This window comes from Zea mays, chromosome 4 (assembly GCF_902167145.1).
Source record: "Zea mays cultivar B73 chromosome 4, Zm-B73-REFERENCE-NAM-5.0, whole genome shotgun sequence".
NCBI classification, from domain to species: domain Eukaryota; kingdom Viridiplantae; phylum Streptophyta; class Magnoliopsida; order Poales; family Poaceae; genus Zea; species Zea mays.
In genome coordinates, this window is record NC_050099.1 from 154,856,402 (window position 1) to 154,876,239 (window position 19,838).

The window sequence follows — 19,838 nt, forward strand, 5'->3', positions numbered from 1 at the left end:
TGCTCGGCCCCGGCACTAGCCTCCAAGTATGTGGGTTACAAATTTGTTAGGTAGCTAGTTAGTTAATTAGTTAGTTAGTTAGAAAATTGTTAGTTTAGCAATTTTGTTAGATTACTTATTTAGTTAGCAAATTTGTTAGTTAGTTAGCAAAATTGTTAGTTTAGTTAGTTAGGTTATTATATACTAGCAAATTTGTTAGTTTAGTTAGTTTGTTAGTTAGCAAATTTGTTAGTAAAAATACCAACCTCTTCGTAGTCTATCATATGGACACAAAAATAGCCTACATCAAGCTCCGAAGGAACTAGTCCATACTTTTCGTCAAGATCCAGCCAATGGGACTTAGGCCCATACAACCTTTCTCTGAAAAAAACAGTTTCATCCACCATATGGTTGCAGGAGGATACATTAGTAAATTTATGGCCGAACAGTTAAAAATACGGACATATGTTATGCACTCACATAATCACTGTTGGGAGACATAAAGTGCTCCTAAGTCTCTGGACATATCACATCATGATCTCCACAATCACACCAAGGCGGAGAGTCCAATTGTCTATTGGTGGTTAGGTTCTTCTCATCCGTCATCGGCGGGAGGTTCAGGGAAGGAGGAACCCACCGCTTAAAATGCTCACGTGTATTCCTCCCTTTCCACCATTGGTCAAAAAAGAGGTACCAAGGGTCAAACTTATTAGGACTGTCAAACCACTGGAAAAAAGCACTTCTCATAATCCTACAAGAATGGGACGAAACATTAGTACACATCTTTTAAAGAGTAAAAACATAGAAGTGAAAAACTACCTACGTTAAAACTACTGCATGCGTAAATGAAGCAAATAGTTGTGTCTAGATGTTTGGATTGAAATACCCAAGCCGGTCTGCCACATTCACAGTTAGATGCATCGAGATATAACTCTCGAGAACGACCTCTCTTCCACCACAACTTATCTCAATACATGTCTTCCATCTATAAAACGATTTAATATTCACACCACTAGAGGAATATCAAAACTGATTTAAACTTATAAATAACATGGTACTCATTATTTCAAAACCCTAACAATTTTTAAACCCACAATTCAAAAACTATCTAACAAATCTTAATCCCCATATTAACTATATATCTTAGAAATCATAACTAATAGCAACATGTTCACCAATCAAAACTAATTAATCTAAACCCTAAGGAACCACAAAATATATATATCGAATGATTACATAGCAAATGAATAAGTGAGACACCACACCTTAGTATTTAAGCTACATGGACCCAATTCAAGCTTTCAAACTCTAATACGAAGATTGGAGTAGCTCTTGACGGTATGGAAAAAGAGGGAAACGAGGGAGAAGAATGGCCGGGAGCATGGAACGGGGCAAGATCTATGGCACCGAGAGATGCCACATCGGCGTCTAGCATAGCAGCAGATGCCAGGGCAACCGAGACCTCGATGCCATAGGTCACGGCGCTGAGCCATGTTACCTCGCTGCCATGGCCTATGGCGCCGAGCAAAGGTCCAATAACGCTATTAAGTCATATAGGGACCAAACTTGAATTTCTTTTGAAAAGGGGCTAAATTGCAAAAAAATGGACAAAGGGAATGCAAAAACTACTAGAGAAGGGCAAGAAAAAAATCATTGAAGAAAAAAAACAAGGAGGCTACAACCACTCTATGACGCCTAAATGATGAAATCCACTATATCCACATATAACACACAAATCAATGATCTAGAATCTCTCAACCTATATTTATCCAACTTCCTTCACTATCAACAAATTTGTAGGTAGCACAAGAGCCTCCAGGCTACAAATTTAACATGTTCCCAATTTATGATGTCTACTCTGACAAGACTATTCTTGATGAGATTCAAGGTAGCAGTAATATTTAAGAGAGGTGAGGAAACCATGCTAGCAAAATCACTTGTTATGGTAGTTAAAGGTACAACCTGATATTTGTAATCTTTTTTGCATCCAAAGTCAATCCAATCTTGCAATCAACTTAAAGCCAGCCTCCTCATTTATTTCCAAGGGGGTTCATCCAACAAAACCAATGATAGCATACCTTTTCCACTATAAACATCAACGCAAGAAACCCTTAACTTTGTATTTTAGATGTTCTATTTTAGTCAAAGCACGCTTGTCCAATATACCACATGAAGATGAATCCCAAAACCCCCAACAACAGTAGAGTGGTCCTTGTTAGGGCAAGGACAAAGGAAGAAACAATATTGGGAAAGAGGGAAATAGGGAATTCCAAGATACACCCCATAGAGGTGGCCGAAAGATGACAATGTGCAACATAGAGCTGGGGTTGAGATGAACATGCTAGATGTGATATTAATGAAGAAGTTCTCAATTTTTTTGGAAATAGGGAGCCCAAATCCATGCATTAGGAAGTGCACAAAAAACAACAATCGCATTAGCATTTGGCATCAGATAAGGATCCTTACTAGGGACACATAATTATATTACTTTCTTCTCTTGCAACAATCCTTCCACATGGAAAGCCTACAGATATTTGGATTCGACTATGGAAACTTTGAGCTCCCATGGATGAGAGGTGGCCATGGGAACGAAATACAGATCTGGCAGCGACGGAAAAGTTTAGGTCAAGGGAGCTCACTAGAAGATGAAGAGATAGTTGTGATGTGTACGAGAAGGCAAGAATGTGAATAGATGATCCATAGAAGTTCAAGCGTCATAGGGAAATTCCTTCTATAATATGTTGCGGAAGTTGAAGTTGCATAGGGTGATTTCCAGTTTGAAGTGGTTGAAGAAGGTGAAGTGACATAGAGTGATGGAATTTGAAGTCTCAGTTTAGTAAAGTGACCAAATCTTGAACAAATAAGCTGAGTTGGAGGAATTGGACATGTACTAGTGACTCGGCCAGAAGTGTCACACCCGGATTTAAGGGATAAAGCCGGGTGCATCTCATATATGCGCCAAAGAAGACAACACATATAATAACAGAGTGTATAGAGATAAATGTCACAATATCATCAGAGTACTTATTACATAGCGGAAGTCTTATAAAATAAAAGATAAATATAAAATGAACTAAATTCCATCCTTGGCGCCATAAAGTCGACTGGGAGATGCCACCTAGATCAAGTCAAACTCCTCGTTGTGTGGCTCCTCTTGAACCACCTGTTCTTCTCCTGTGGGGGTGAGACAGCAAGGGTGAGCTCACATACGTCCATAGCTCAACAAGTTGTGGGGAATAATGTGCATGAACTCACCAAAGGTGGAAGTTCATGTGAAGCGTAAGGCTGATCAACAATAGGGGTTATAGCTGAGCATTGCTTTTAATAAGTTGGTCAAATTTTATTAGCAGTTACTAAGTGTAAGTAAATACCAAACCATAACAAGAGTAATAGAACAAAATTAATAATAAATCCCATGCAATGCAAATGACAAATTGAATTTAAGTTCCATAATTTAATAATGCGAGAGTCCTGAGCTGCTCATGACCGTGAGCTCGGCTAGTATACCTGTTTTACACTCTGCAGAGGTTGTACCCTGTACCCACAAGTCATGTTACCCATCTGCCACGGGGTTGTACGAGCCCCATACACGTCTACTAAGGAAGCAAGGCAGGGTAACACTATGAGGCCTTTACAAAGTTCCACTAGCTTTCGAAAACCCGCTACAGTTTCTGGGAATAGCAATGCAGGAATCCCTCGTCTGACCGCCATCGCAGCAAAATCAACCGAGAACCTCCCTACACGCCTACTCCCCTACTGCCCTTGCCCCTTTCGGGTAAGATAGTCTTCCACTAGCTTTCCTAATTAGTCAGCCAAGGGCATCCCATTTCACCCTTGTGGTGGTACGTGTTTCTCAAGTTAAGCTCCATGTTCCAATTAAAAATAATGATCTTGACATGAACATAAATAAAATAACAGAATAATTGGAACATGGATATAATGAAATATTAACCCAAAACCATGTAAAGCAATAGCATAACTACCCAAATGATTCAGGGAAAAACAAGGTAAAAGGATAACCGGTCTAGGGTGACTTATTGGGTCCCATCAATATTAAACCTATGCATTGATAAGTGATAACAAAGAACATTATTGGATAAAAAGTGGTCAAGGGCACAACTTGCCTTCAATGAGCTCCTGCTCAGCAACTTCTATCTGCTGAACACCGGGATCCTCAGCCATAGGCTCTTCTACTCGCCACAATACAAACAGGCATAGTATAAAAAAGAAATTAACATCACACCAAACATGTATACAAAATACATATTAATAATCTACATATTAAAATAAGATCATAGAAACATTAATCATTAATTTTGGAGTTACGGATTTTAAGTTATGAATTTCCAAAGGTTTTATGTGTTTGATACAAGATTAATTAAGACATAAATTTTAATATAGTTTGCATGTCAAAACAGAGAGAGACACTATGTGATGAACAGTAATATTTCAAAATTACAGAAACTAGAATGGGTCAATTTGGACTTAATATGAATTTTCTAGGAATTTTACAAGTTTCTGCAATTAATTTCATACTAAAAATCAATTTCCTTAATCATCTATTCCTTTTTACTGACTTCTGGACTGCGCACATGATTTAAACAAAACATAGGGTTCACTGCACAAATAACCCTAAGACTCATAGTTCCACTGATAGAACTGCGGGTTGAATCTCAATAAACCCAGGGACTCTTATGGAAGTGTGGCTTGGCAAAAGGGTATTTTGAACTTTGGGCCGCAGGATCGCACACCAACGGTGTGTATTAGATCGGCCCCGGGCCCGAACCGATACTCGCTCGCAGTCGTCGGATACAGATCCGACGGCCCAGACTATCAAGTGATCGCGATCGATCCACAAGCAAGAGATCGGAATCAGACGGACCAAGCTATTCGGACGAAACACTACCCTCGGATCTAATCTGCGTCGTAGATCTCACGATCGACGGCCAGAAACTCGTCGTCTACCTCAGCCATCCCGACCTGCGGCGCCTTCGTGCAAACCTAGATGCGGTGGACGCCATCGCCGGACTTCCGGATCCCGCGATCTAGCGCACTATCCTCCACTCTACGGGGTGCTACACAATCGAAGGGGGCTAGTGAACATGGCGCAAGGAGTACTCACCGGAGATGGCGCGCACAGGAGACCGGTCCGCGGTGAAGTGCGGATTGGCGCGGTCGCGGAGCTTTGACGAGAAATTGTCATCGGTGTGAGGATGATTTTCCCCCGCCGCACGAGCACACACCCGGTGGTACGATGACGCCTCCTGGCCCGATTCCCGGACCCCAACGGCGATGAAGTCGCGATCCAACGGTGGTGACCGACTCTCCCTCACGTATGGCGAATTTTCCTCATACGACGACCACGGTGCAGGGCTTGATGAGGCGAGGAAACAGAGAGGGGTTGCAGCCGTCAGCTTATGCCCATGGAGTGGGTAGGGTGGTTGAGGGCGAGCTGCTAGCGCAGGCGGGATCCACGGCGATAGCTCTAGGTCGTTAGCGTGTGGGGAGGAAGAACGTGCAACAGCACGTACGAGCAGATGACAAGGTGGGCCCGCGTGCCAATGGAAGAAAAGGGAGAAGCGAGCGCCACGGAGACTGCTCGTGGGCTCGTGCGGTCGGCGCCAGGAGCTCATAGTGATTTGGGCTACGCGGGGAAGAAAGAGAGAATGGGCCGAAATAAGACCGAGCAGCCCAATTAGCTGTTTTCCTTTTTCTTTTGTATTTTTCCCTTTTCTTTTTGATTTTCTTATTTGAATCTCCAATTTAAATTTGAATCCTCTTATGAGTTTCACCTTTGAGTCAAATGTACAAATTCAAATCCTTGTGTAGGAATAATATATTTTTATATACTTATTTTTATTCACATAGTATTTTCTTTCTTCTCTTTTCTCAAATCCTAGAATTTTCTTTAGATATTAAATTTTAATTTGGGTATTAATATATTTCATTTTACATTATTTTTATATTATCACAAAATGCACACAAAATGAAACCTCGGCATGAAGCATATTTCATTTAGGTGTCATTAGTTACTTATAATCTTTGAATGGGATTATTCTCATGCTCAATTAAATAGAGGCAAAACACTCCTATTATATGATGTACAAATTTGGGTATTACAAATCCTACCCCCTTAACAAGAATCTCGTCCTCGAGATTTAGGAAGGACTAGGGAAAAGATGGGAAATTCTATCTGAAGCTCTTCTTCTCTCTCCGAAGTAGCTTAATCTTCTCCATGATGACTCCATTGCACTTTGCACATCTTTATCACTTTATTTCTTGTAACTCAAGTCAAAGTGTCAAGAATCTTGATAGGATACTACGTGTAAGTTAGATCACCCTAAACACTTAGCTCTTCCATTGGTAACTGTTCTTCAGGGACACGGAGACACATCTTAAGTTGAGACACGTGGAATACATCATACACATCAGATAGATTATCAGGTAGCTCGAGTTGGTATGCCATCTCCCCAACTCGCCTAAAAATTCTGAAGTGTCTAATAAAGCGAGGGGATAATTTGCCTTTGACTTCAAATCTCTTCATTCCATGAAGTGGTGACACCTTGAGGTACACATGATCACCTTCCTCAAACTCCAGTGGTCTTCTTCTATTATCAACGTAGCTCTTTTGCCTAGTCTGAGCTACCCTCAAGTTTTCCCGAATTATACAGACTTGTTCTTCTGCCTCTTGAATAAGTTCAGGCCCAAAGAACTGTCTTTCTCCAGTCTGATCCCAATATAGAGTAGTCCTGCACTTCCTGCCATATAAAGCTTCAAATGGTGACATCTTCAGACTGGCCTGGTAACTATTATTATATGAGAACTCAACATATGGTAGACTTTTATCCCAACTGCCTCCATGCTGAAGGGCACAAGCTCTCAACATATCTTCCAATACTTGATTAGTCCTTTCAGTCTGGCCATTAGTCTGAGGATGGTAGGCCAAACTAAAATTCAACTTCGTATCTAGATTCTCATGAAAACTTTTCCAAAATCTGGAGGTAAAATGTGAACCTCGATCAGACACGATCTTCTTTGGTACTCCGTGTAAACACACAATCCAAACCATGTATAACTCTACAAACTAAGATCCTTTATAAGCAGTCTTGACCGGAATGAAATGCGCCACTTTGGTCAGTCTATCCACAATCACCCATATAAAATCATATCCTTTCGGGGTGTGAGTCAACCCAGTAATGAAATCCATGCCAATTTCTTCCCACTTCCATTCGGGTATCTTTAACGGGTGCAGTAGTCTAGCTGGTCTTTGATGTTCAGCCTTGACTCTTTGACACACATAACACATAGTCACATGTGCAGCCACATCTCTCTTCAACCCATACCACCAGTACTTCTGCTTCAAATCCTGATACATCTTAGTGCTACCAGGATGAATAGAGTAATTAGAATCATGGGCCTCCTTCAATATAGTCTCACGAAGGCTGTCAATCTCAGGAACACATATCCGGTCCTTGAACCATATTGTGCCTTGCTCATCCTCCGTGAATTCTGGACCTCTACCTTCTGTAATCAGATCTTTGATCTCCTGTATTTTTGCATCACCAATCTGACCCTTGCGAATTTCTTGCTCCAAGGTAGGTTCCACATCAATAGTGACTCCTTCAGTATGTGCAACTATTCCCAGGTTGAGTCTCCTGAAATCCTCAACAATCTCATTAGGTAGCTGGGTAATAATGGCTGAATGAACATGTTCCTTCCGACTCAAGGCATCTACAACCAGATTTGCCTTACCCGGGTGATAATGAATCTTCAAATCATAATCCTTAATGAGCTCCAACCACGGCGTTGCCTAAGGTTGAGATCCTTCTGAGTGAATATGTACTTCAAGCACTTATGATCGGTGTACACTTGGCACTTGGTTCCCATAATATAAGGTCTCCATATCTTAAGCGCATGCACTACGACTGCCAGTTCTAAGTCATGAGTGGGATAGTTCAGCTCATGTTTCTGCAACTAACGAGACGCGTAGGCAATCACGTGTCCTTCTTGCATAAGAACACATCCCAAGCCTTGGCCGCATGCATCACAATAAATATCAAATCCCTTCTATAGATCTAGCATAACCAACACTAGGGGTGACATTAATCTCAACTTTAATTGATCAAAGCTATCTTGGCACTTCCAGTCCCACTTAAACTCTCTTCCCTTCTCTAATAGTGTGGGGGACAGATATCCCCCGGGACCACTAGAAGGTAAGAAGGCCCCGCGAGAGGCTTTAGGCCTGCTATCTCGCTAGACCATCCCTTCGTGGGCCAAGAGGAAACTCCTGGTGGAATGGGCCGACGCGAGAAAGAAGTAGACTCAGGCCCAAGCAGCTCGTTGGACTTAAGCGCTATCCACAACGCCGACCCGACTTTCCCACGTGCAACGACCTTGAATATCGAAGCGAACTAGGGATAAGTCAGCAAGATTGTTGGAACTTGCTCTCTAACGCAAGGAGGCCAACAAGGGTGAACGGTGGTGACAATAGGGTTACGTGCTAGGAGGCACCAGCTCTGTTAATCTAGCCTCTCACGGGCACTGTGCGGGGGTATTTATAGGTACCTGAGCGCCCAGCGCCTTGTGTTAAGGACGCATGTGCCCTCAGCTACCCAGGTTATCCCCAGAATATTCCTATAAAGCAGGGTTACAGACCGTAATTACAGGAATGCCTTTACAAGAGAGGCCCGTAGCACACAGCGACCGCGCAGGGCCCGTTACAATGGGCCGGATTGTACGTGGGCCTCCGAACAGGACGAGGCCGCACGGTGGGAGGACCTCGTCGCAGGCCTTCGTCTGGCGTCGTACCGGGCGAAGGGTGTCCCTGCCCGTTTTGTCTTTGTCGGACCAGCGGCACCAGCGAGGGCTTCGAGCGGAGGGTGGCGGCTATGCCTTCGCCCCAACATTTGCCCTCCGAGGGACCAGTTCGACAAAGTCACCTGGTGCCGAAGACGTCGCTAGATGGCGGAGACGCTGCCCTCGCTCGAAGTGGTTCCGCGGGGGTTTTTGATGTGACCGTTGATTGACCGGGTATTGTTGGATTGCGGGTTTCCCAAAGCGCCGCGCTCCGCCTATAAAAGGGGGCGGGGGCCGGCGCTTTTTGAACTTTACTTTCCGCGCTCCGCGAAAAACCCTAGCCGCCCGCCGTCTTGCCGCTCGTCTGCCCGCCGTGCTCTTGTTCGCTGGAGATCTGGCGCGAGTGAAGCAGACTGCCCGCCGCCACCGACGGTACGTAGCGATGCCGTCTTCCTCTTCTTCCGCTGCCGCTACACCGCCGGCCGGTTCCTCGCCGCCGGCCGCCGCCTCGTCGGAGAAGACGTTGAGCAGTTTGATGTCGGAGGAGTTGCGCGCCGGCGACTCTGTTGATTTCGGCGTGTCGCGAATGTCGTCGGCCCGCGTGGAGGATATGCAGCGGTTGGGCTACTTCGGCGGCGGAGTTGCCCGTGCCCCGGGGACGGAGAAAGTCCCCGAGCCGGAGGGCGAGTTGGTTGTTTTCGAGGCGTTTTTCGCCGCCGGTCTCCGCTTGCCTGCACATCGGTTTGTTGGCGAAGTCCTGCGTAGGTTCAACGTGCAAATACATCAGCTGACGCCGAATGCCGTGGTGGCGCTGTCGAAGTATGTCTGGGCGACGACTTCGTACGGCGGACAGCCATCGGTCGAAGTTTTTGCGAAGCATTATTGTTTACACTGGCAGAAGAGGATGATTGGGGACGAAGTTGCTCAGTTTGGGTCCTGCACATTCACGCCGAAGACCGGCAAGACCACGATGCCAGTAGTCGAGTTGGTCCCTTGCGCCCGCAACAAGTGGGGCAACTGGAATGAATTTTGGTTTTACGTTGCTGAGGGTACCGTCGAAGGCCACGAGGGACTTCCCGTGTTCGAGATGTGCTCTTATTTTTACTCGGCGTACCCGCCCTTTGAAGTGGCGGAGGATGATGTGGACGAAGGGGCCCTTCGGTGTGCCACCGGCCAGAGCAGTGGGCGCGACTTGGTTGAAGAGTTTGTGGCTTACGGGGTATGGCCCTTGGTGCGTGGTTGGGCGCTGGGCGAAGTATGCCCTCGCCAGATGCCTTTCCGTGGTGGAGAGATGGTGCGGAGTCCCGCCTTCGCGCTAAATCTGCGACACCGTGATCCGGCCGCCTTTGTGCGTGAAGCGGAGGACGAGGCGGCGCGGATTGTTGGGCGTTATGTGCCGAGGACCGAGGGCCAGCGCAGCGGGGAGATCCGCGGGTCGAATGACCGTCTGAATAGGGTCTTCGAATTGAACCAACTGCCATATGACGGCTATCCTGGTCAAGACGACTGATAGTCGCCTAGAGGGGGGGGTGAATAGGGCGAAACTGAAATTCTCAAAAATAATCACAACTACAAGCCGGGTTAGCGTTAGAAATATAATCGAGTCCACGAGAGAGGGCGGAAAACAAATCGTAAGCGAATAATGAAGTGAGACACGCGGATTTGTTTTACCGAGGTTCGGTTCTCTCAAACCTACTCCCCGTTGAGGAGGCCACAAAGGCCGGGTCTCTTTCAACCCTTCCCTCTCTCAAACGGTCCCTTGGACCGAGTGAGCTTCTCTTCTCAAATCACTTGGGAATCAAACTTCCCGCAAGGGCCACCACACGATTGGTGCCTCTTGCCTCAATTACAAGTGAATGTTTGATCACAAGAAAGAATGCGAAAGAAAAGAAGCGATCCAAGCGCAAGAGCTCAAATGAACACTACAAATCACTCTCTCTAGTCACTAGGGCTTTGTGTGGAGTTGGGAGAGGATTTGATCTCTTTTTAGTGTGCTTTGCAATGAATGCTAGCTCTTGTATAGTGGTTGGAAGCTGGGAAACTTGGATGCAATGAATGGTGGGGTGGTTGGGGTATTTATAGCCCCAACCACCAAAAGTGGCCGTTGGGAGGCTGTCTGTTCGATGGCGCACCGGACAGTCCGGTGCACACCGGACAGTCCGGTGCCCACGCCACGTCATCAGTGCCGTTGGAAATTGACCGTTGGAGTTCTGACTTCTGGGCCCGCCTTGATGTCCGGTGGCGCACCGGACATGCACTGTAGAATGTCCGGTGCGCCTGCTCCCGCGTGCCTGACGACTACGCGCTTCTGTCGCGCATTAAATGCGCCTGCAGGTGACCGTTGGCACGAAGTAGCCGTTGCCCCGAGGTTGCACCGGACAGTCCGGTGAATTTTAGCGGAGCAGCTGAAGTGAAAACCCGAGGCTGGCGAGTTCCGGAGGCCGCCCTTCCTTGGAGCACCGGACATGTTCGGTGTACACCGGACAGTCCAGTGAATTATAGCGGAGTCGCCCCCTGGAATTTCCCGAAGGTGAGCAGTTTGGAGTTGGAGTCCTCTGGTGCACCGGACATGTCCGGTGGTGCACCGGACACTGTCCGGTATACACCGGACAGTCCGGTGCCCCCAGACCAGAGGTGCCTTCGGTTGCCTTTAGCTCTCTATTTGAACCCAACTTTGGTCCTTTTAATTGGCTTGATGTGAACCTTTGACACCTGTATAACTTATTAACTAGAGCAAACTAGTTAGTCCAAAGATTTGTGTTGGGCAATTCAACCACCAAAATTATATAGGAACTAGGTGTAAGCCTAATTCCCTTTCAATCTCCCCCTTTTTGGTGATTGATGCCAACACCAACCAAAGCAAATATAGAAGTGCATAATTGAACTAGTTTGTATGATGTAAGTGCAAAGGTTGCTTGGAATTGAGCCAATATAAATACTTACAAGATATGCATGGATTGTTTCTTCATCTTTAATATTTTGGACCACGCTTGCACCACATGTTTTGTTTTTGCAAACTCTTTTGTAAATCCTTTTCAAAGTTCTTTTGCAAATGGTCAAAGGCAAATGAATAAGATTTTGAGAAGCATTTTCAAGTTTTGAAATTTTCTCCCCCTGTTTCAAATGCTTTTCCTTTGACTAAACAAAACTCCCCCTAAATGAAATCATCCTCTTAGTGTTCAAGAGGGTTTTGATGATTCAAGTTGAAATACTATTTTCTTCCCTTTTTGAACTCAATAAGATACCAATTGAAAAATACTCTTGGAAAACACTAATTTTGAAATTGGTGGTGGTGCGGTCCTTTTGCTTTGGGCTCATACTTTCTCCCCCTTTGGCATGAATCGCCAAAAACGGAATCATTAGAGCCCTCGAAGTATTTTCTCCTCCTTTGGTCATAAGATAAATGAATGAAGAGTATACCAAAGTTGGAGAGATGCTCGGAGTGACGGCGAAGGAAGAGTAGTGGAGTGGAGTGGAAGCCTTTGTCTTCGCCGAAGACTCCAATTCCCTTTTAATATACCTATGACTTGGTTTGAAACACTCTTGAAAACACATTAGTCATAGCATATACAAAAGAGACATGATCAAAGTTATATTTATAAGCTATGTGTGCAAGTTAGCAAAAGAAATTCCTAGAATCAAGAATATTGAGCTCATGCCTAAGTTTGGTAAAAGTTTGTTCGTCAAGAGGCTTGGTAAAGATATCGGCTAATTGATCTTTAGTATTAATGTATGCAATCTCGATATCTCCCTTTTGTTGGTGATCCCTAAGAAAATGATACCGAATGGCTATGTGCTTAGTGCGGCTATGCTCGACGGGATTGTCGGCCATTTTAATTGCACTCTCATTATCACATAGCAAAGGGACTTTGGTTAATTTGTAACCGTAGTCCCGCAGGGTTTGCCTCATCCAAAGCAATTGAGCGCAACAATGACCTGCGGCAATATACTCGGCTTCGGCGGTTGAAAGAGCGACCGAATTTTGTTTCTTTGAAGCCCAAAACACCAAGGATCTTCCCAAGAACTGGCAAGTCCCCGATGTGCTCTTTCTATTAATCTTACACCCTGCCCAATCGGCATTCGAATAACCAATCAAATCAAATGTGGATCCCTGAGGGTACCAAAGCCCAAACTTAGGTGTATAAGCCAAATATCTCAAGATTCGTTTTACGGCCGTAAGGTGTGATTCCTTAGGGTCGGCTTGGAATCTTGCACACATGCAAACGGAAAGCATAATGTCCGGTCGAGATGCACATAAATAAAGCAATGAACCAATCATTGACCGGTATACCTTTTGATCCACGGACTTACCTCCCGTGTCGAGGTCGAGATGCCCATTGGTTCCCATGGGTGTCTTGATGGGCTTGGCATCCTTCATCCCAAACTTGTTTAGAATGTCTTGAGTGTACTTCGTTTGGCTAATGAAGGTGCCCTCTTGGAGTTGCTTTACTTGGAATCCTAAGAAATACTTCAACTCCCCCATCATAGACATCTCAAATTTCTGTGTCATAATCCTACTAAACTCTTCACATGTAGACTCGTTAGTAGACCCAAATATAATATCACCAACATAAATTTGGCATACAAACAAGTCATTTTCAAGAGTTTTAGTAAAGAGTGTAGGATCGGCTTTTCCGACTTTGAAGCCATTAGCAATAAGGAAATCTCTAAGGCATTCATACCATGCTCTTGGGGCTTGCTTGAGCCCATAAAGCGCCTTAGAGAGCTTATGGACATGGTTAGGATACTCACTGTCTTCAAAGCCGGGAGGTTGCTCAACATAGACCTCTTCTTTGATTGGTCCATTGAGGAAGGCACTTTTCACGTCCATTTGATAAAGCTTAAAGCCATGGTAAGTAGCATAGGCTAATAATATGCGAATTGACTCAAGCGTAGCTACGGGTGCATAGGTTTCACCGAAATCCAAACCTTCGACTTGGGAGTATCCCTTGGCCACAAGTCGAGCTTTGTTCCTTGTCACCACACCATGCTCATCTTGCTTGTTGCGGAAGACCCATTTGGTTCCTACAACATTTTGGTTAGGACGTGGAACTAAATGCCATACCTCATTTCTAGTGAAGTTGTTGAGCTCCTCTTGCATCGCCACCACCCAATCCGAATCTTGTAGTGCTTCCTCTACCCTGTGTGGCTCAATAGAGGAAACAAACGAATAATGTTCACAAAAATGTGCAATACGAGATCTAGTAGTTACCCCCTTATGAATGTCGCCAAGGATGGTGTCGACGGGGTGATCTCGTTGGATTGCTTGGTGGACTCTTGGGTGTGGCGGCCTTTGCTCTTCATCCTCCTTGTCTTGATCATTTGCATCTCCCCCTTGATCATTGCCGTCATCTTGAGGTGGCTCATTTGCTTGATCTTCTACTTCGTCAACTTGAGCTTCATCCTCATTTTGAGTCGGTGGAGATGCTAGCGTGGAGGAGGATGGTTGATCTTGTGCATGTGGAGGCTCTTCGGACTCCTTAGGACACACATCCCCAATGGACATGTTCCTTAGCGCTATGCATGGAGCCTGTTCTTCACCTATCTCATCAAGATCAACTTGCTCTACTTGAGAGCCGTTAGTCTCGTCAAACACAACGTCACAAGAAACTTCAACAAGTCCTGAGGACTTGTTAAAGACTCTATATGCCCTTGTGTTTGAGTCATATCCTAGTAAAAAGCCTTCTACCGTTTTAGGAGCAAATTTAGATTTTCTGCCTCTTTTAACAAGTATAAAACATTTGCTACCAAAAACTCTAAAATATGAAATATTTGACTTTTTACCGGTTAGGAGTTCATAGGATGTCTTCTTGAGGATTCGGTGTAGATACAACCGGTTGATGGCGTAGCAAGCGGTGTTGACCGCCTCGGCCCAAAACCGATCCGAAGTCTTGTATTCATCAAGCATGGTTCTTGCTATGTCCAATAGAGTTCGATTCTTCCTCTCCACTACACCATTTTGTTGTGGGGTGTAGGGAGAAGAGAACTCATGCTTGATGCCCTCCTCCTCAAGGAAGCCTTTAATTTGAGAGTTCTTGAACTCCGTCCCGTTGTCGCTTCTAATTTTCTTGATCCTTAAGCCGAACTCATTTTGAGCCCGTCTCAAGAATCCCTTTAAGGTCTCTTGGGTATGAGATTTTTCCTGCAAAAAGAACACCCAAGTGAAGCGAGAATAATCATCCACTATTACAAGACAATACTTACTCCCGCCGATGCTTATGTAAGCAATCGGGCCGAATAGATCCATGTGGAGTAGCTCAAGCGGCCTGTCGGTCGTCATGATGTTCTTGTGTGGATGTTGGGTTCCAACTTGCTTCCCGGCTTGGCATGCGCTACAAATCCTGTCTTTCTCAAAATGAACATTTGTTAATCCTAAAATGTGTTCTCCCTTTAGAAGCTTATGAAGATTCTTCATCCCAACATGGGCTAGTCGGCGGTGCCAGAGCCAACCCATGTTAGTCTTAGCAATTAAGCAAGTGTCGAGTTCAGCTCTATCAAAATCTACCAAGTATAGCTGACCCTCTAACACTCCCTTAAATGCTATTGAATCATCACTTCTTCTAAAGACAGTGACACCTACATCAGTGAATAGACAGTTGTAGCCCATTTGACATAATTGGGATACGGAAAGCAAATTGTAATCTAATGAATCAACAAGAAAAACATTTGAAATGGAATGGTCAGGAGATATAGCAATTTTACCAAGACCTTTGACCAAACCTTGATTTCCGTCCCCGAATGTGATAGCTCGTTGGGGATCTTGGTTTTTCTCATATGAGGAGAACATCCTTTTGTCCCCTGTCATGTGGTTTGTGCATCCGCTGTCGAGTATCCAACTTGAGCCCCCGGATGCATAAACCTACAAAACAAGTTTAGTTCTTGACTTTAGGTACCCAAATGGTTTTGGGTCCTTTGGCATTAGACACAAGAACTTTGGGTACCCAAACACAAGTCTTTGATCCCTTGTGCTTGCCCCCAACAGATTTGGCAACTACCTTGCCGGATTTGTTAGTCAAAACGTAAGATGCATCAAAAGTTTTAAAAGAAATGTTATGATCATTTGATGCAATAGGAATTTTCTTCTTAGGCAACTTAGCACGGGTTGGTTGCCTAGAACTAGATGTCTCACTCTTATACATAAAAGCATGGTTAGAACTAGAGTGAGACTTCCTAGAATGAATTTTCCTAATTTTGTCCTCGGGATAACTGACAGGGTATAAAATGTAACCCTCGTTATCCTGAGGCATGGGAGCCTTGCCCTTAACAAAATTTGACAATCTTTTAGGAGGGGCACTAATTTTGACATTGTCTCCCCTTTGGTAGCCAATGCCATCCTTAATGCCAGGGCGTCTCCCATTATAGAGCATACTTCTAGCAAATTTAAATTTTTCATTTTCTAAGTTATGTTTGGCAATTTTAGCATCTAATATCGCTATATGATCATTTTGTTGTTTAATTAAAGCCATGTGATCATGAATAGCATTGATATCAACATCTCTACATCTAGTGCAAATAGAAGTGTGCTCAATGGTAGATGTAGAGGGTTTGCAAGATTTTAATTCTACAACCTTAGCATGCAACATATCATTCTTAGTTCTAAGGTTGGAAATAGTAGTATTGCAAACATCAAAATCTTTAGCCTTAGCAATCAAATTTTCATTTTCTACTCTAAGGCTAGCAAGAGAATCATTCAATTCCTTAATCTTAGCAAGCAAATCATCATTATCATTTCTAAGATTGGGAATTGAAGCAACACAAACATGAGAATCAATCTTAGCAATTAATCTAGCATTTTCATTTCTAAGGTTGTCTATAGTCTCATGGCAAGTGCTTAGCTCACTAGACAGTTTTTCATATTTTTCAACTTGTTGAGCATAAGCATTTTTAACCTTAACATGCTTTTTGTTTTCCTTGATTAGGAAGTCCTCTTGGGAGTCCAAGAGATCATCCTTCTCATGGATGGCACTAATTAATTCATTTAATTTTTCCTTTTGTTGCATGTTAAGATCGGCAAAAAGGGTACGCAAATTATTCTCCTCATCACTAGCATTATCATCACTAGAGGATTCATATTTAGTGGAGGATTTAGATTTAACCTTCTTCTTTTTGCCGTCCTTTGCCATGAGGCACTTGTGGCCGACGTTGGGGAAGAGGAGTCCTTTGGTGACGGCGATGTTGGCGGTGTCCTCGTCGGAGGAGGAGTCGGTGGAGCTCTCGTCCGAGTCCCATTCCCGGCAAACATGGGCATCGCCGCCCTTCTTCTTGTAGTACCTCTTCTTTTCTCTCCTCTTTCCCTTCTTGTCGTCGCCCCTGTCACTGTCACTAGATATAGGACATTTTGCAATGAAATGACCGGGCTTACCACACTTGTAGCAAACCTTCTTGGAACGGGATTTGTAAACCTTCCCCTTCCGTTGCTTGAGGATTTGGTGAAAGCTTTTGATGATTAAAGCCATCTCCTCATTGTCGAGCTTGGAGGCGTCAATTGGTTGTCTACTCGATGTAGACTCCTCCTTTTTCTCCTCCGTCGCCTTGAATGCCACCGGTTGTGCTTCGGGCGTGGAGGATTCATCAAGCTCGTTGATCTTCTTTGAGCCCTTGATCATACATTCAAAGCTCACAAAATTCCCGATAACTTCCTCGGGGGTCATTTGAGTATATCTAGGATTACCACGAATTAATTGAACTTGAGTGGGGTTAAGGAAAATGAGTGATCTAAGAATAACCTTAACCACCTCGTGGTCATCCCACTTCTTGCTCCCGAGGTTGCGCACTTGGTTCACCAAAGTCTTGAGCCGGTTGTACATGTCTTGTGGCTCTTCCCCTTGGCGAAGTCGAAAGCGACCGAGCTCCCCCTCGATCGTTTCCCGCTTGGTGATCTTTGTTAGTTCATCACCCTCGTGCGCGGTCTTGAGGAGGTCCCAAATTTCCTTTGCACTCTTCAACCCTTGCACCTTGTTGTACTCCTCCCTATTTAGAGAGGCCAAGAGTATGGTTGTGGCTTGGGAGTTGAAGTGCTCGATTTGGGCCACCTCGTCCTCATCATAATCCTCATCCCCTATTGATGGTACCTGTGCTCCAAACTCAACAACATTCCATATACTTTTGTGGAGTGAGGTTAGATGAAATTTCATTAAATCACTCCACCTAGCATAATCTTCACCGTCAAAGGTTGGCGGTTTGCCTAATGGAACGGAAAGTAATGGAGTATGTCTAGATGTACGAGGATAGTGTAAGGGGATCTTACTAAACTTCTTACGCTCTTGGCGTTTAGAAGTTACGGAGGGTGCATCGGAGTCGGAGGTCGATGTTGTAGAAGTGTCGGTCTTGTAGTAGACTACTTTCCTCATCCTCTTGTGCTTGTCGCCTTTCCGATGCGACTTGTGAGAAGAAGATTTTTCCTTCTTCTCTTTGTGGTGAGAAGAGGAAGATCTTTTCTCCTTCCGTTTGGAGGAGTCCTTCTTCTTCTCCTTCCTCTTGGTGCGGGACTCTTCCGATGAAGTGCTCCCGTGGCTTGTAGTGGGCTTTTCGCCGGTCTCCATCTCCTTCTTGGCGTGATCTCCCGACATCACTTCGAGCGGTTAGGCTCTAATGAAGCACCGAGCTTTGATACCAATTGATAGTCACCTAGAGGGGGGGGGGGTGAATAGGGCGAAACTGAAATTCTCAAAAATAATCACAACTACAAGCCGGGTTAGCGTTAGAAATATAATCGAGTCCACGAGAGAGGGCGGAAAACAAATCGTAAGCGAATAATGAAGTGAGACACGCGGATTTGTTTTACCGAGGTTCGGTTCTCTCAAACCTACTCCCCGTTGAGGAGGCCACAAAGGCCGGGTCTCTTTCAACCCTTCCCTCTCTCAAACGGTCCCTTGGACCGAGTGAGCTTCTCTTCTCAAATCACTTGGGAATCAAACTTCCCGCAAGGGCCACCACACGATTGGTGCCTCTTGCCTCAATTACAAGTGAATGTTTGATCACAAGAAAGAATGCGAAAGAAAAGAAGCGATCCAAGCGCAAGAGCTCAAATGAACACTACAAATCACTCTCTCTAGTCACTAGGGCTTTGTGTGGAGTTGGGAGAGGATTTGATCTCTTTTTAGTGTGCTTTGCAATGAATGCTAGCTCTTGTATAGTGGTTGGAAGCTGGGAAACTTGGATGCAATGAATGGTGGGGTGGTTGGGGTATTTATAGCCCCAACCACCAAAAGTGGTCGTTGGGAGGAGGTCTGTTCGATGGCGCACCGGACAGTCCGGTGCACACCGGACAGTCCGGTGCCCACGCCACGTCATCAGTGCCGTTGGAAATTGACCGTTGGAGTTCTGACTTCTGGGCCCGCCTTGATGTCCGGTGGCGCACCGGACATGCACTGTAGAATGTCCGGTGCGCCTGCTCCCGCGTGCCTGACGACTGCGCGCTTCTGTCGCGCATTAAATGCGCCTGCAGGTGACCGTTGGCACGAAGTAGCCGTTGCCCCGAGGTTGCACCGGACAGTCCGGTGAATTTTAGCGGAGCAGCTGAAGTGAAAACCCGAGGCTGGCGAGTTCCGGAGGCCGCCCTTCCTTGGAGCACCGGACATGTCCGGTGTACACCGGACAGTCCGGTGAATTATAGCGGAGTCGCCCCCTGGAATTTCCCGAAGGTGAGCAGTTCGGAGTTGGAGTCCTCTGGTGCACCGGACATGTCCGGTGGTGCACCGGACACTGTCCGGTGCCCCCAGACCAGAGGTGCCTTCGGTTGCCTTTAGCTCTCTATTTGAACCCAACTTTGGTCCTTTTAATTGGCTTGATGTGAACCTTTGACACCTGTATAACTTATTAACTAGAGCAAACTAGTTAGTCCAAAGATTTGTGTTGGGCAATTCAACCACCAAAATTATATAGGAACTAGGTGTAAGCCTAATTCCCTTTCAACGACGCGGACCGTCGGGGGAAGAAACCGGTGGTGGAGACTAAAGGCGACCCTGCGCCGGCGGCCGCCCCATCCTCTAAGAAGAGAAAACTAGGTACTGCCATGGGAGGACTTGGGGTTTCCTATGGGTTTGCTAGAGAGTTGATGAGGA

General features: G+C 45.2%; 1 protein-coding gene across 2 annotated transcripts; it reads right to left on the bottom strand.

Moving 5' to 3' along the window:
• Positions 1-2,851: 2,851 nt before the first annotated feature.
• On the bottom strand, positions 2,852-5,627 carry LOC118476959 (uncharacterized). Of its 2 annotated transcripts, none has more exons than XM_035967362.1 (2): positions 5,102-5,627; positions 2,852-3,153 (listed from the first exon to the last, which is right to left on the bottom strand). In XM_035967362.1, the coding sequence occupies exons 1-2, from the start codon at positions 5,610-5,612 to the stop codon at positions 3,098-3,100; spliced, it is 567 nt and encodes a 188-aa protein (XP_035823255.1). In that variant the 5' UTR covers positions 5,613-5,627; the 3' UTR covers positions 2,852-3,097. The 2 variants fall into 2 exon arrangements, with proteins under 2 accessions (XP_035823255.1, XP_035823254.1); XM_035967361.1 differs by having other exon boundaries at positions 2,973-4,169.
• Positions 5,628-19,838: the final 14,211 nt, after the last annotated feature.